This window comes from Cebus imitator, unplaced genomic scaffold, assembly GCF_001604975.1.
Source record: "Cebus imitator isolate Cc_AM_T3 unplaced genomic scaffold, Cebus_imitator-1.0 Scaffold188, whole genome shotgun sequence".
NCBI classification, from domain to species: domain Eukaryota; kingdom Metazoa; phylum Chordata; class Mammalia; order Primates; family Cebidae; genus Cebus; species Cebus imitator.
The window spans coordinates 4,317,498-4,334,127 of record NW_016107503.1 but is presented as its reverse complement, the minus strand read 5'-3'; the positions used below and the strand labels follow the sequence as shown (position 1 = coordinate 4,334,127).

General features: G+C 56.9%; 1 protein-coding gene across 4 annotated transcripts in view; it reads right to left on the bottom strand.

Annotated features, from left to right (window-relative positions):
- RORC (RAR related orphan receptor C) overlaps window positions 1-15,669 on the bottom strand; it is a 25,882-nt gene extending 10,213 nt beyond the window's left edge. For 2 of the 4 annotated variants that reach the window (XM_017546219.2, XM_037744885.1), the window contains exons 1-4: window positions 15,528-15,669; window positions 13,238-13,267; window positions 1,010-1,095; window positions 505-646 (exon numbers count right to left, since the gene is read on the bottom strand). In XM_017546219.2, coding sequence (XP_017401708.1) covers window positions 505-646; window positions 1,010-1,095; window positions 13,238-13,267; window positions 15,528-15,567 — 298 coding nt within the window. In that variant the 5' untranslated portion in view covers window positions 15,568-15,669. Of the gene's footprint in view, window positions 1-504; window positions 647-1,009; window positions 1,096-9,439; window positions 9,589-9,694; window positions 9,775-13,237; window positions 13,268-15,527 lie in introns of all 4 variants that reach the window. The other 2 variants (XM_017546222.2, XM_017546220.2) reach the window with 2 other exon arrangements.
- Between the last annotated feature and the right edge of the window lie 961 nt (window positions 15,670-16,630).

Here is a 16,630-nt window from a genome sequence, read left to right as displayed (position 1 = left end):
GGGGGGTGGTGGGTAAGGAGGTAGATAAGGCTCCAGGAACACCAGCCCTCCCCCGCTCTGACCACCCTGTGGTTGTTCTCAGGCCAATTCTGTTTCCATTCCTGGCCACAGTCCCATGTCCAAGAATGGGAACAGGGGACTAGGAAGGGAGCTAGAACTGCAACAACGGGGTAGCAGGGGAAGGCGCCAGAGCCGCATGGGAGCTGGGTCAGAGGGAAGCAGAGTGAGGAGAATCCATCCCAAGTCAGGAGCGATGAAGAGGTATGGGACCTTGGAAAGAGGAGGTCTGTTCTAGCAAAACCGAAAGCTGGGGACTCCAAAGAACTTTGGTGGGGGTGACCCACCCATCCCTGCAGGGGAGGAGATGGGGGGGTAAGGAGGAGGGATGGAGAGCAGCCTAGGGGACGGGCGGTCTTGCAGGTTCAGCCTTGTCTAGCTCAGCAGGCCCGACTGCCCCTCTGGAGACACCAGGAAAACCCCAGGGGGCCGTCCACTTGGCCTCACCATCTCGGGACATGCCCAGCGCCAGGCATTTCTGCAGGCGGCAGTGCTGGCATCGGTTTCGGCTGGTGCGGTCGATGGGGCAGTTCTGCTGGCGGGTGCAGGAGTAGGCTGCGTTACAGCGCTGGCTCCGCCGGAAGAAGCCCTGGGGACAGCAGGTGGAGAGCAGGACTGCTTATCCTGGCCGGGCCCAGACCACTCCCAAGGGCCTCCAGCCCACAAGCTCTGGCAGCTTTTCTGCATTCTGCGACCTGTCCGTTTTCTCTCTCCTCCGTCTATCTGTGTAATTGCAGTTTGTCCTGTTGTCACTTCCCCAGCTTAAGACAGGGCCGTCCCCGTGCTGAGGGCCCTCCGAGGCGACGCTACTCAGGGATTTCCCTGGCTGCCCAGGAGATCATCCCTGGAGTCATCACAAAGGCCATCAAGCCCCTTGTTTATCTCTAAGGAGACACTGTGTGTGTGCACGTGTGTGTATGCACACACACACATACACATGCCTGCGACTCACCTTGCAGCCCTCACAGGTGATAACCCCGTAGTGGATCCCAGACGACTTGTCCCCACAGATTTTGCAAGGGATCACTTCAATTTGTGCTGGAAAAGAGAAGGAGAAGTAGGTCGACCCAGGAGGCTTTCCTGCATTCAACCATCACGTACCTGGGCTGCGGCTACAGTGCCTGGTGCTTCCCCAGCTTCTCCAACCAGCTCCAGCTTGCTATTTCCCTCTTGCAAAATGGAAGGGGAAGTGAAATGCCAAATGCTTCTCAGCAAAGGGTGTGAGGAAGCTGTGTGTTTCACAGAGGAGGGGAGTATCAAGGGGCGGCCAGGAGTTGTACCAGCGCTATGGAGGCAGAGAAAGCAGCTGCAGAGAGGCCACCTGCTCAGCCCTTGAAGTTGAAAAGCTCAGTTGCCACCCTCCCACCTTGGGACACAGGACTCCTCACTGCCTCGCAACACCTGCTTCCCGCCCAAGGGGCTTCCTCTGTGCCTCCCTCCCTTACTGGGGCTCAGCTCCCATGGGCAGAGGGTAGGGCATGGCAGGAAGATGAGGTACAATGGGGGGGCTAGGCAGAGATGCCAGCCCTCCCAGCCAGGCAGTGAAGGTTCAGGGAGGGGCGATACAGAGATGGGGTGTGGGGCAGGGAGGACCCCAGGAGACCGGGGCTCAACACCCCAGCTCTGCTAGATGCCTGAGATCCCAGGGAAAGAATTAACAAGGACTCTTAGGCTCTTAGGCCCGAGAGCAGAGAGAGGGTGGCTTTGTGTACATCGGTGTGTCCGAGTGTACACGTTTATGTTTGTACAAGGACACCTGTGTCCATTTGTGTGAACATGAATCATCAATGTTAAAACTGGCTGAGACTGGAGACCATCTCATTCAACCTCTTCATTTACTGATGAAGGACGAGGCCAGATAAGGCCAGGTGGTTGGCCCAGGGTCACAAGCTGGTTTGCCTGAGAGCGGGGTCTATTTCCCAGTTCCCCTGAGCCTTCCATTACGCTGTTCTGTGTCCCTGTCTTTTGGGGTACACATATCAGTGGGCATGTTTGAAGGTGTACTTGTGCGTGTGCATATGCATGAAAAGTATGTGTCATTTGTGAGCCTCCAAGGAAAGATCTGGTTGCTCCTGCATACACACGTGCATAATTGCATGTTAGCGTTTGCTCGTGGGGCGCTAGGACCCCAGGTTTTCTCTCCCTCTGAATTCACTGTAACCTGTACTTGCTCCCGGACCTCTGTGGTTTGCTGCTGGCCCTGGGCTCATCTCCGCTTTGCCCCCTCCCTGTTAATGCCCACAGCTCTCTGCTGAGCTTGAAGGGACTGTGGGAGGCCTCCTCCCAGCTCATCCTTGAAAGGTAGCTGGGCAAAGCTTGGGATCCCTGGTAAGTTTAGGTGTTTTTAGCACTTCCCAGAGCACGTGCGTCTCTTTTCCACCATCACTGACCTGCTGCCTCCCCTCTGAGTGGGGAGCTCTGGGGGTGGAGCAGGCCAGAAAAGTGAAGAGAAGGGCCAAAGCCCCTTTTCATCTATGACATGTCTCCTACTGAAGCGGCAAAAGGAATGGCAGCCTCTCTGGAGGGCAAATGCTCGTTGCTGTGAGCTCCCCTCCAGTCCCTGGCCTGGCCGCTGGTCACAGGTAGGGCCTGTTGATATGAAGTGGGTAGGGAGACCATGGCTTGCCCACCATTCCCCAAAATATTATTTCCACCATTCTTAAACCATCGTCCTTCAAGCCAGTCTTAGGGTGAGTCAGAGGCAGTAGCTGCCTCCTCACAGCGACAGGGCACATGGGAATCTGAAATCTCTTCGCTGGCACTCGATTTCGTCCCCACCCCCAGCCACACGCGCCTCCCTGGCAGCAAGCTTCCAGTGCTCACTCAGTAAACTGTGGTCCCCCCAGGACCAGGCAGTGAGTGAGTCTTCCAGATTCTTTCCAGTGAATTAACAGCAGATTTTAATGCATGGAGGGGAAGGAAGAATAAGAGGACATTGGGTGCCTAGAACAGGGACAGAAAATGTGGGGCACTCCTACTTCTAGTCACTTAGATTCTCCCTCTAGACCTGCATGTTCTTGTCAGTCAGATCACGATAAAGGTGTTATTGCCTGTCCATGGGGTGATTGCAGGCAGCAGCGAGTAATGAAATGATATCGCCCACGGAGAGCACTGTGTATTCAAGTCACTCCCGAGCAGAGGTCAGGCTAAGAAGCCCAGTGGGCCTGGCAAGGCTGGGAGGGGCACTCGGGCCCTGTGGACCCTGTTCTTCCCCAACACCTCCCTCTCCAGCGCTGCGGCATCTCTCTCTTCAGTGGCCTAAGACCAGAGACGGGAGAAACCAACGTGGGCCACCCAAAAAAGTAAGCGGGAGGAAGATTAGGCCAAGCCACAGTGGGAACTCGGGCTCTGGCCCAGCAGTCAACCACAGGCCTCCCTGCCTCTTCCCTTCTCCAGGAGCCACATCCGCGTGCGTGTGTGTGCTGACCACATGGGTGACCCCAGACACATCTCCCTGCCCCATGCCTGACCCACTGTTGCTCCTGGCCCTAGGAACCTCACAACAGTGTCACCAAGACCCTGACCTTCTCACAGGAAGATGCGGCCAGTCAAGGACCCCCTTCGCAAATACCCATGTTTAGGGCACACCAAAGCCTTGGACTCCAGCCACCTGGTCAGCCCATCCTCCATCCTCCCCGTCCAAGACAGAGGTACACAGTGAGACAGGCACACAGGGCCAGAGCCTCTGAGCTAGAATGTCAGACCCCCTAGCCTCACTGAGCTGGAGACACCAGGATGTTTGGGACCGGGAAAAACAGAGGCATGGACCTAGGGATGGAGAGACGGCTGCGGAAACACAGCAACACAGAGAATCCACACTTGGACCCTGGCCTCTGCCCAACCCCTTCCCCCTCAGCACTTCAGGCTCTCTAGTCATGCTCCCCGCCCTTCCCCTGCCGCCTGTACCCCCTTCAATGCCATCTGCCCAAACCTCAGAAAGCAAACACCAGTGTGTATATGAGAGCGTGTGTTACTTGTGGAGAAGGGGTGGGGGAGAACGGGAAGGGGGCCGGTAGACTTGGTTGGGGAGGAGGTGATAGGAGGTGAAAACAACTCTAATGATAACTCACCTTCAAAAGCTACCCCTGGAGACACGTCCCTGAAGCAGCAGGTGGTGGGAACCCAGATTGGGGAGAAGGAGCTGAGTAATCACAGGATTACTCAAACTGTTGCCCAGGAGCCAGGCCTGCCAGGAACTTACCATCTAAGGCCCTGCCAGTGCCAGGAACTAGAGCCAAGCAAAGGTCAGGAACCTCAAACCAGCCCCTGCACCGCGGCTCCCATGGCAGCCCTAACTCTACCCTCGCCTGCTGTCTTGGACAGATCTTGGCATCTCATCTGCAGCCCCCTCACTGTAGCTCTCTCCTGAGACTCACCACAAGAAAACTCTCCAATTCCACATGCTTCCAAAAGGAGAGACAGACGCCCAAATGCACATGCCGGCTCCTTAAATCATCGAATGACTGAATGCCGATGGCCTTCTGCGTCTCAAACGACATTAGCTGGGGATCGGAGGTGGGACTCACATCCCGCACTTTGGTCAGCTCTTTGTGCCTAAGCTTGCTGGTCTTCAGCCTATACTTTGAGTAGCAAGAACTTAGTCTCTGTTCCTGCCCTTTGGCCAGGCCGCTCCTTCCAGGGAGTGGGGGTAGGTTGGTGATCTTTTCCCGAGCTCATTCTTGTATGTTTTCTGCCATCCAGTGTGACCTCTAAAACTGCATTCTGAGACAATGCTAGGAAGAGAAACCGAGTCTCCTCTGGGCTGCTTCAGAGACCGAAGCACCCCCGGGAGCATCCTAGTAGCTCCTTCTATGAGGGGAAATACGGTAGAAGCAAAGTCCTCCATCCTCCTCTAATGTTGCCTCTCACAGCTGCGAGATTCAGTGATAGCGCTCTTTGAGTACTTCCAGAGCCTGGCCCTGTGCCAGCTTAGGAAGCCAACCCTGGGCCCTGTCCAGGTGCCCTATGCCACAGAGAGGAAGTGGTAGGAGCAGGGGAGGGGCTGCCACCCAGGGGGATCTCTCCCCTCAAACCCCAGAACCAACCCCACCGTCATGGCAGAGAATGGGTTCAGACCAAGGAACCCCGGGTCCTGACGCCTCGACAGTCTAGAGCTGGGCCTTTTCCTTGCCTCTCTTTCTCTCTCCCTTTTCTCCGCTGGGTATTGATTAGGGAGGAAGGATAACGATAGACGCAGGTCTGGGCTGAATTCTTACTCTGTGCCAGGCTTTCCATGCATTTTCATTTAATGATCACAACAACCCTGTGAAGTAGGCCCTGCTAGTATCAGCCTCATTTTACAGACGAGAAAACTGAGGCCCAGAGAGATGCAGCAGCTTGACCAACGTCACATAGCCAGAAGCGGCAGACCTGGCGTTTGGACCCAGATCCCTGTAACTCCTGAGTCAGTGCCCTCAACCCTTAAGCCATATACTCTATGAGGATAAGATGCCCAAATGCACACGGGAGAACTGGATAGCGGACATGGTTATTGGCTGCAGGGGGAAGAGTGTGAGGTGAGGGTGGTGGTCTAGGAACAGAATTCACGGAGGCAACCCACAGAGCTGAAGCCAGGACCCCTGTTTATTCAAAGATCCCAAGAGGTATTTTTCCCCTGTCCCAACTCTTCCTCTGTGGTCCCAGCCTCCTCCTGCCCTTACCCCTTTCTCTAAAGGCGAGGTGGGACGGCATATATCCCAACAGGGTTCCTGGGGACTCCTCGGGAACACAACAGCCCCTTTAGGGTATAGACGGGGTTTGCATACATCTTCGTATGCCTCTGTTTGCAGAATGAATGAATGAGTGAGAAAGAGGAATGCATCTCTTTCCTTAGCTTGGGCCCCTCCTCCCCACAGCCAGAACTCTCCGTCTCAATCCCCACTGAGAACACAGCTCAGTCCGGGGTCCCTCGCACACCCCAACCTGTCACCAGCCTCCCTCCTTTCTCAGCCATCAGTTCCCCCAGCTTCTGCAAAGCTGGAAACCAAGGTGGTGGGTGCCACCACACGGGAGCAGGAGGGGGAGGGCTGGGTGGGGGCCGGGGGAGACGCGGTTCTACCTGGTGAACCCTACCCCCAGCCCAGACCAGGGCCCCCCCACAGCTCCTGGTGAACATTTTCTGCTGAAACACCCAGATCCTAGGGCTGAGAAAATAGTGAAGCTAAAACTCAGGTGGGCGAGGGAGAGTCTGGGGTTTTGAAAAGCCATGAATGACAGCCAGCCAGCCACCCGAAACCCCCTCCTGGTGCCTCCGCCACCCCCGCAGTCTGGGACTGGAGAAAGGTAGTGAAAACAACCAGCAAATGGGGGAGGGGATGAATCACCAGGAGGAAGCTCTGAGGAGCAGGAGCCCAGACGTCACCACCGCTGCCTTCCCTGCCTCCAGGGCCATCTGTCCCCCTTCCCAGAGCACCTTTGCTGCTCCAGGAGCGTAGTGGACCCAGAAAGACCTCGGCTCTGGCCCTGAGGCCCTGCCTTGTTACTGTCCCTCCCCCAAAATAGACATCTCCATCCTTTCTGAGCCTCAGAGCCTCAGGCAAGGGGCTGCACTGCAGCAGCAGGTGTGGAGGTGAGACCTCAGAAAGAACTAGCCATACGGGAACAGGAGCCTGGGGGAGCCCTTAACCCTTAAAAAGTCCGGTTCCCTGTTAGAGTCAGCAGGACAGAGGCTGGGGAGCAGGAGGCGCCCCTTGTAGGGACCACATATTTTCACTGTGCTGGGACCTGCTGAGTCTTTTCAAAGTCTAGTGCCTTGGGCTCGAGATGCTTGGTATTTCTATTAGGAATGGGAAGATGGGGAAAGAGGAGGGCGCTGGAGTGCTGCAAGGAAGGAGGAAATCCTTCACAGAGGCCTCAGATGGCCCTGGGCTCTCAGGGTGAGCTCTGTGCACCCTGGGGACTTGGAGTCCTTCCCAGCCCACCGTTCCTCATGATCACGACCAGACCTAAGAAAGATCAGGACACAGCCAGTGACCTCGCACCCCGCGGCCTCCCACCTCCCCATCCAGGCCTAATGCCAGGGCCTTCGTGCCTATTGGGCTACCCTCCCTCTGGCTGGCTGGGAGTCTCTTTGGTGCACAGAAGCATTCCCTCCACTTGACAGCAGCAGGTCGGATGGCAGGGAGCTGGTGCCATCCTGGTCAGAGGGCACCTTATCCTTTCTTAGACCCCGTGTCTCCCCGTCTTCCCTCTCCCCCCAGTCTTCCTTTCTCTCCGCCTCTCCTGTGTCTGTGTGCCTTGTGATCTTCTGCACTCCAGCTCTGTTTCTGGGCTTCACACCTTCATGTTTGTTTGTTTAAGAGACAGAGTTTTACTCTGTCACCCAAGCTAAGGTGCAGTGATGCTGATCATAGCTCACTGCAGCCTTGAACTCCTGGGCTCATGGTCCTCCTGCCTCAGTCTCCTGAGTAGCTGGGACTACAGGCACACGCCGCCATGTCCAGCTAATTAAAAAACTTTTTCGTAGGGACAGGAGCTCACTTTGTTGCCCAGGCTGGTCTCAAACTCCTGGTCTCAAGCCTCAACTTCCGGAAGTGGGATTACAGGCGTGAGAGCCACCGCGCCCGGCCACACCTCCATGCGTGTGGCTCTGTTCCTGTTTTCTCCATTCACACTTCCATCTGGACATTACCCTCTCCTCAGGTCTTCCAGAAACCTGCCCTTTGAGTCGGGCCTCTCCATCCCTCCTTATTTCTTGCTGTGTTTCTGCTCCTGTGTGTCGGGCCCTTGGTCTCTGGGTGTGTCACAGTCCCAAGCCCCACATGCTTTGACTCTCGTCCTCAGTGGTTGGAGGGGCTGGTGGTGGCTGGCACTCACTGGGGTCAGATAACTTGGGGCTATGAGATACCTGTGAATGTCCAAGTGAGAAGGTGCAGTGGCACTGACCCCTGTCGGAGAGACCCCCTCTCCTACCTCCCAGCCTGGGTGGGGCTCTGTGTGTATCCTGGGGGTGGATCTGATGGAAAGCTGGCCAAGGTCTCCCTCAGCCCCTGCTGGGAACTTCTGCTCTGCTCCTGGGCTAGAAGCACACCCAGTCATTGTCTTTCAGGGCTGGTTTCCACATTTGGGGCCATTTCTGGAAGGACCAATCTGCCAGCATTTGCTGCTAATAGAAAGAAGCTAAAAGGGAAACTGAAAAGGGGACCTTTCCTCTGTGTGGAAGCTGTTGGCTGTTCTCCCTAGCCCTCCTTATCCACCGCAGCTCACACGCCTGCACCGTGGCCTCAGTCCCCATCTCCCCATCACAGAAGAGGAAGTCTAATTTTTTCCTGGCTTCCCTTCCTTCTATCCTCTGGGAGAGCTGAGTCTTCTTCATCACCCTTGGGATGCCTGCCTCAGGGCACTGGGCTCTCTCTTGGCCCTGGGCCTTTGGAACTGGGAGACTCTCCATAGTTGGTTTTGTTGCTTTATCTTAAAATTCAGCTCCCTTGTTTCGCGGATGGTGGACCAGAACGCAGTGACTTGGCTTGTCTAAGTCTCTATGGCTAGCCAGTGACAGGTGGCACAAGTGCCTGGTCTGACGCTCTCAGTCCAGGGGTTCTTCCAGGACTCAATACGGCCTCCCTTCTGTAGCTTGTGGGAAGAGCTCAGGTTGAAGCTGGGGCTGCCTCAGGCCTCAGCCATAGGGGCATGGGGCTTCCCTTTTCCTCCTTCACCTTGTGCTCCGAGAGCTCCTCTGGCTTCCCTTCACAACAATTACAGGGGACTTCCTGAGATTGCCCACCCTTGCTCTGCTGGAAGGCACAGGAACCCCAGACATCTGCCCACCAGGGCTCCAAGCCAGGAAGAAGGTGAGGCTGAGGTCTTTCCAATCCCATCTCCACTGCCTTGCTTCCCCCATCAAATGGGCCACTGACCCTGGAGAACCACACACACAGACACACACGCACACATGCACACACACGCACACACAGGCACACACGCGCGCACACACACACACACAGGCACACACGCACACACGCATACACGCACACACACACGCGCGCGCACACACGCACTCACAGGCACGCACACACACGCACACGCACACATAGGCACCCACCCTGGTGCACCCTGACTGGATCCCACATAGTCCTCATGCCCCTAGGTTGGGCAGAAAGCCTGGTGCCGCTGAGGCCTGGATGCGGGGTTCTGAGCCCTGCTGCCCGCCAACCTCAGTTGACTCTGGCGGTCCTGCTGCTTCAAGGCACAGCAACCACTCCGGCCTCCTTTGACTCACAAGCAGGCTGGAGGCACAGAGGGAAACACGGTAGCAGGAGCCAGGAGAGTGCGTTCAGGGCCCCTAGTAATCACCAGCCTCTGTCAGACACCAGCTGTGCAACCTTGGGTGAAGTACGCAGCCTCCTGGCGCCCCGTCTTTTTGTAGAATGAGGGGCCCGTATACCTCAGGTACTCTTGAAGGTTCTTTTCGGAACTCAGGAGTTCTCAACAGTCCTCTTAGCATCGCTGCTGTCAGAGAACCGCCTGGCCAGCAGGACTCCCCAGCTGCTCCACCCATCTCCCAACAGATCTTGACCTTGACTGGGACACACCCTGCCAGGGAAGAGCACTCAGCTTTGCTCACACTGACATCCTCCCTTCCAGAGGGGTGACGGCAGGGTCCAGGCTCTCTTGACCCCAGGTAGCCCCGTTCACTTACTTCTCATGACTGAGCCTTGGCTCTGCTGGCCTTGGTTCCCTGTCCTTCTCAGCAGGGGGTGGTCCAGGAGTGGGGTGCAGCTGGCAGCAGAGGCGGGGTGAGGCCCTCTCAGCAGCGCCTCAGCCTGAAGCTCTGCACCTAGCTCTCCCCCAGTGCTTCTGGGCTGGGGGGTTTAAGCTCCGCACCACACAGGTGGCCAAGTGACAACCCCCCACCCCACCCCCAAGGGGTGCAGTGAGTAGGATGACAGGCGCCCCACGTGGCCAATCTGGGCCTGGGGCAGGGTGTGAGGGGAGGGGCAGCCAATCGTAGGGGGCGTTGGAAAATTCCAAAACCACATGCGACAGCCACACACAGTAAAAGCTGTTTCCACCCGCCAGGGTAGTTCTGGCTGGGGAGCCGGAATGGAGCTCACACGAGCCTGGGGCCGGGTTTCTACTCCTCCTCCCCCTGAGGACCTTCTGAGCCTGACCCTCTTTGCCAGGTGACTTCAGGGACAAGGATGCTTTCAGAGGTAAGTCACAGGATGTCTTCCCCGGGGTGGTGGCATGTGCCACCTGACACCCTGTGGACTGCCAACAGTCATGCCCAGTGTGGTGCAGCCTGGGGGTCTGCCCCACCACCTCCATGCCCATGATCTTCCCTGCAGACACCCCGTGTATCTTGCGCTAGGGAACACATGGAAATGATAGGAGCAGTAATAATCATCAGGCAAATACCCACGGTCCACAGAAGGAAATGAGAAATTTCCTTAGGAGCCAAACTGCTGAAATTGGAGTGTAGATAATGATCGTCATCACCATCATCATACTCATAATCATAATAATGGGCTGACTGTTATGTGTCAGAAATGGTTCTCAATGTTTTATGTGGATTATCTAATCCTCACAAAATACTTCATGTGGGCCAGGGGCGGTGGCTCAGGCCTGTAATTCCAGCACTGTGAAAGGCCGAGGCAGGTGGATCACCTGAGGTCAGGAGTTCAAGACCAGCCTGGCCAACATGGTGAAACTCCATCTCTACTAAAAATACAAAAATTAGCCAGGCGTGGTGGCAGGTGCCTGTAGTTCCAGCTACCCAGGGGGCTGAGGCAGGAGAATCGCTTGAACTCGGGAGCCGGAGGGTCGGTCTCAAAAAGAATTAAAAAAAAACTGTATGAAGTAGCTACCATTATCCTCATTTCAAGGAGGAAAGTAAGACACAGAGAGGTTAAGTAACTTGCCCAAGGTCACACAGCTAGTAAGGGGCAGAGTCAGGATTCAAGCCCAGGCAGATTGGCTTCGGTTCCCACTTGAAGGATGGGAGGGTCTCTCTGGTTCAGATCTGCTTTTTAGGGTGCCTCGGCCTGGGAGGTCTCCCGGCATGTGAGTCTCTCTGGAGTGTTTTTCGGCCTGGTGGGGGCTCCTTATCAGGGGTCAAACAATTTCAGAGGCCTTCTCAGCCTCTTATGTGCTCTGTGGGGTATGTTGGCTTTGAGAGTCCCTCTTCGGGGTCCCTCAGTATTCAGGCTCCCTCTTGGTCTGGGGAGTTCTCCCTGGGTTCCCCATCTTGGACCCCCATCTTGGGGTTGCCTCAATTCAGGAGCCAATTTTCAGTCTCTCAGCCTGGGGGAGGCCTTAATGTGCCCTGGATTCTGTGGGGCAAACTCCTGAGAGGTATCCGATCGTGCTGGGACTCCAGCCCCTCTCATCCAGGACCAGGCCTTTCCTTGCTTCCTGGGGCTTCAGGAGCTAGGCCGTGGAGTGGGGGAGATGCTGCCAGCCTGGATCCTCAGGACGACACTCATGGGGTGTGGACATGCGGTCCAGCGGGTTGGGAGGGGGATAAGGAGGTTTGGTCCTGGCTGAGGTTTCTGAGGTCAGGGGTTAAGGGTAGGAATAGGGTTTGACCTCTCCCCATTTCTGCTGCTCTGAAAGTCCCCCTACTTCTCCCACCCACATACGGTCCGTGACCCCCCTCCCCCAGCTCACTCGCGTCACTCCCTGACCCGCTTTCCTCCCGGGGCCCTGCTCAGCATTTCCGTGGGGCCCTGTGGCTAGGGGCAGGTGAGGCACTGATCAGGATTATGCTGAGCAAAGCAACCCCCACCCAGGAGGAGGCAGCATCCTGGATGGCCGTCAGCCCCGGGCTGCCCAGCTCAGGGAGGAGGGCAACGCTCTGCCCTCTGAGATGTCTCTGCTTGGAACAGAGAGGCTCTAGACAATTTTGGCAGTGGCAGGGATGGCAGTGAGCTCTTAGAAGGAACTGGCAAGGCAAGCAAGGGACAGCCATGGAGAAATGGTGTGTCTGTTCCTACCCTGGAGGGATCCTCGTCGATTCAGCGACCCGTGCTTACAGAAGCTGTTGAAGGCATGCATGACCCTGATGGGCATCGCTCTGGGACTGTGTGCATTCTCTGGGTACTAGCCTGTGCCACAAACTAGGAGAGGAGCGCTGATGTGCTGAGCAGTCCCTAGAGAGGATGCTTAGTCACTAGTGTCCACTGGGAAGTCCTCTCTGAGCTCCAGTGCCCTTCTTCCCTGTTGTAGTCTGGCTTTCAGGGCCCCAGGACACAGAGTGCCCCTGTACATTCTGTTTCCTACAGAGAGGAAGCTCTCCTGCTCTCTAGTTCTGCACAGGCTGGCTCGGGGCTTATTCACACCTCAGGATGTTTTAACCACAGAGATGAACACCAAACCTGGCTAAGCACCACAAAGCCTGGTACAAGCCAGGCAGAGTTGCTCACGCCTGTAATCCCAGCACTTTGGGAGACTGAGGCAGGTGGATCACGAAGTCAGGAGTTCGAGACCAGCCTGGCCAACATGGGGAAACCTCATCTCTACTAAACATACAAAAACTAGCCAGGTGTGGTGGCACACACCTGTAATCCCAGCTACTTGGGAGGCTGAGGCAGAAGAATTGCTTGAACCCAGGAGGTGGAGGTTGCAGTGAGCCGAGATCACGTCATTGCACTCCAGCTCTGGACGGCAGTGCGAGACTCCAGCTCAAAAAAAAAGAAAAAAAAAAAAAGCCTGGTGCAGGCTCCTTACCTCCCGTGTCAGGGGGGCTGAGTTCCTGAGGCCACCTCGCCTCCACAGGCCCCCCCACCTCCATCTCCTTCCTTCCTTCCCGGCTGGCTGGGCAGCTGACCCCCACGCCCTGCCGTCTCCCTGCCTCTGTCCATCATCTCTCCTCGCATTTTTCCACAGTTTTCTTTTCCTTTGTTCTCTCCTGGTTTCTCTTATTTGTTTATTTTTATTGCATTTTAGGTTTTGGGTGCATGTGAAGAACATCAAGGCTGTTGCACGGGTACACACATGGCAGTGCGATTTGCTGCCTTCCTCGCCTGGTTTCTTCACACTGTTTCCTTTGACGCTTCACGCTTCTTCCTCATCTCCTGGCATTGCCCTGATCTGAGGTTTCCTCACGCCTCCCCTCGCCTTCCTGGCTCCTCCACTTCTGTCCACCCTCAGTCCCTCCCAGAGTCCTTGCTGAATTCTTCTCCATCTTATCCTGCCCCCGCCTTTTTTTTTTTTTTTTTTTTGCCCTGAACCCCCTACTCACAGGTGTGGGTCTTCTTTACAGCCAGCAGCTCTGTAAAGACAAGAGAGGGGGTTGGTGTCAAAAGTTGAAGACCATGAGGGGCTGAGGCCCTTCCCACTCCTAGGATCCCAAAGCCACACTCCTTCCCTCAGAGCCTGCCATCTGGAGGGCGGGCAGGCCACTCCCGCAGTGCCCTCTGTCCTTGGCCCACGCTGGCCCTCTTCCAGGTACCCGGAAGTATCGGGCTCCTCACTGCCTCTGGGACTCCCCCAAGCTGCTCCTTCTGCCTGGAATGCCCCTCCCTCCTGCGCCCCTGAATCTAGACAGCTTCTCTTCCCCCTCTCAGGTCTCTGATTATGTCTCTTCCTTGGAGAAGCCACACCGCCCCTCCCCTGCCCTTGTGCTGACATGCTCAGCTCCCTGCATTTTATTTCCTGGCACTCACCACGTCACCTAACTGTCATCTAACTGCTGTCATTGTGTCATTGTCTGGGAAATGGGTCTTCCCTGCCAAATTGTGAAGCCCTGTGAAGGCAGGGACTGCATTGGTCTTGTTCAGCTTGTAATTTCCAGAGCCCTCCATAGTATCTGGCCCATTGGAGGTGCACAAAAATATCCTACAACCAGAGTTAAATCTCGGTGGGACTGAAATCCCTTGGTTGCTCATCTATGCCTGAAAAGACCAGGGCTTCAGAGATGTGGGGGTGGGGGGCAGGGGGAGAGGATGTTTGGAGGAAGAGGAGGGCAAAGCTGCAAACACAGACCCCTCTCTGGCTTCCAGCAGGCGGGCCTCCCTGGGCTACCAGCCCGCAGAGGAAGGCATCCCTTCTCTGCTGCTGCTGCTGCTGCGTGGCCGCGTCTGGGTGGAGGCTGGGCAGTAGGGAGCATGGTCGGTGGGGGGTCACGCGGATGCGCCGACCTCCAGGAGGAGCAGCTGCCGAGGGCAGGGCCACGCATTCATGCAGTTAGCATCCATGAAACACCTTGCCAGGGAGCCCCTGGGAAGAGGCTTCCTCTGCCAGACCTTGATCCATTTTCTGCACCCACATGGCAGCTCATCACCGGGCACAGGGCCTGCCTTTTGTCTCAGAAAGCCCTTCAGCCTTGCCCTATACCCCTGTGGCTTCCCCAACCTCTGACTCGATTCTGTTATTTTTTTCCCTTCTGCTGTTCAGTCCTGACACCCGACTCTCACACACACACACACACACACACACACACACACACACACACAGTGCCCTTCTGCCTGGGAGATGCTCCCCGCTGGCATCTGATGTTCCCCACTGGCATCCACCCTCGGTCACTGGGCGAGTGTCCTGATGGCCTGGGCTCTGCTGGGGTGAGGGAGGGAAAAGACTGCCCCAGGTGGTGAGGCCCCACCCAGCCCCGCCCACCTCCCCTTGCTCCTGCCTGGCCCCACCCAGCTTCCTCCCGGACGTGGCACCGGCTCCTGGCCCCCAGCCTTGCACCTCAGAGCAGTCCTGTGGTGGGGGTGCTCCCCTTGCTTGCCCAGGCAGCCAGTTCTTCCTCCACCAGGTGGCCCTGAAGCTTGGAGCCTCTGGCTCTCAAACGTTCCTCCTCTGTGCTCACAGCTGACCAAGCCTGTGCCCCTGGGATCTTGCTCTGAGGGGGTTCCTGACTTGGATCATGGGTGGGGCTGAGGATGGCCTGACTTTCTGTCCCTCTCTGCCAATGGCCCAGTGCCCCACATTCTCTGCAGAGATGAAATACCCCTGGGCCAGTGGAGAGGAAAGCGCCAGGCTACGTGGTCGTGGGCAGCTGACAGGGTGTGGTTTCCCCTGCCACACTCCCCAAGTCTGTCACTCCTTAAAGGACAGGCTTCTCCACGGGTGAATGAACAGAAGGTGGAGCAGCCCGCCTCCCAGACACTGCTGCCTGGGGTCCTGGCCGGATCAAGGAGGCAGTGTCCCCGCGCCTGCTGGGGCAGCCCACACCTGGAGGGCCTGTCCACGTTCTGACCCGTTGCTGGGTCTAGATCTGGTTTTCCTGACTCAGCTCTTCCCTTCCTGTCTACCCACCAACCTGTCCCTTCCTTCTCCCGTTTCTCTGCTTTTCCGATTTCTCCTCCTCTGTCATCTCCCCAGCCCCCCTCCTGTTTCTCCTCCAGTTTCACCCTCCTGCACTCCCTGCCAACCCGGGGACCCTCTCCTCTGCACTTTTGTCTCTCCCTCCCCACCTCACTTCCCATCTCCCCCCACCTCTGAACCTCTGGCGGTCTCTTCCCATCTCCCCCCACCTCTGAACCTCTGGCAGTCTCTTCCACCTGCCAGAAGGGCCATGGGCCTCTTACCTCGTGAGCCTCGGTGCTGTCTCTGTGGGGCTTTGTCCATGGGGCAGCTCCCTTGGTGCCGGCCTGGCTGCCCTGGCTGCCCAGGAGGGCAGGGAGCAGGGCCCAGAGGAGGGAGGAGGGAGGAGGGTGGAGGGCGGGAGCACCTGGCCCTCCAGCAGGCAGGGGAAAGGAGTGGCTGGCAGAGTGTCCTGGCACCAGGAGGGGACATGAGGAGAGACCAGGGGCCCAGTGCATGGAGCCTTGAGGAGAAAACGAACAGGAGGAAGGAAGGGAACAATCATTTATTGATCACCTACGGTGTGCTGGGCCCTTTGCAGGGCCTTTATGGAAATCCATGCCCTTACTTTGTGTGAATGCTCATAACACCCCCCACAGGAAAACATTGTTATTCCAGATTGATCAGTGAGTGGACAGACGCTCAGTGAAAACAGTGACTTGCCCAGTGACTCACACAGGAACAATAAATGGGTGAGCTATGATTTGGACCGAAGTCTTCATGACTTCAGATCCTGTGGTTTGTACCTGAGACAGGTGAATGGGAGATGGGGAGGGGAGGACAGGTGTGGGGGACTCTGTCTCTTCTCTAGGATGCAGTCAGACTCCTCCCAGTGACTGCTCAGTTCCCTGAGGCCGCTGACTGCTTGGCCCAGCCTCTGCCCCTTGCTACTCTTCCCTGGACTCTCTGACCCCCTGATGCTTCCACGTGCTCCTCATCTGTTGGGGCAAGCGGCAGGCCTGGAGGAGTGCCTGGAGGCGGAGGAGCCATGGCGGGGAGGAGAGGAGAGACGCTGCACTGGCCTCCTTGGGAGAAGGAGAGGTTCCCAGACCAAGCACAGGCCTGCACCGAAGGCTCTGAGGGGGTCCAAGTGGACGAGACTTCTGGGGATCCTGGTGCTGCTTTTCTCCTTCACAGCCTGGGCCCAGAGTTTGATTAGCTGGGCCTGGCTCTCCTGGTTACCCAACAGGCAACTGGCCAGGGGCCAGGCTGCAGAGAGGCTCCCTGGCACCTCCTCCTGCTCCCATTCCCAGCTGGTAAACAGCGGAGCAGGAGTCAGCCATGCCACAGCCTCGTGACTCACCCACTCTCCCCCCACCTGGTGCAC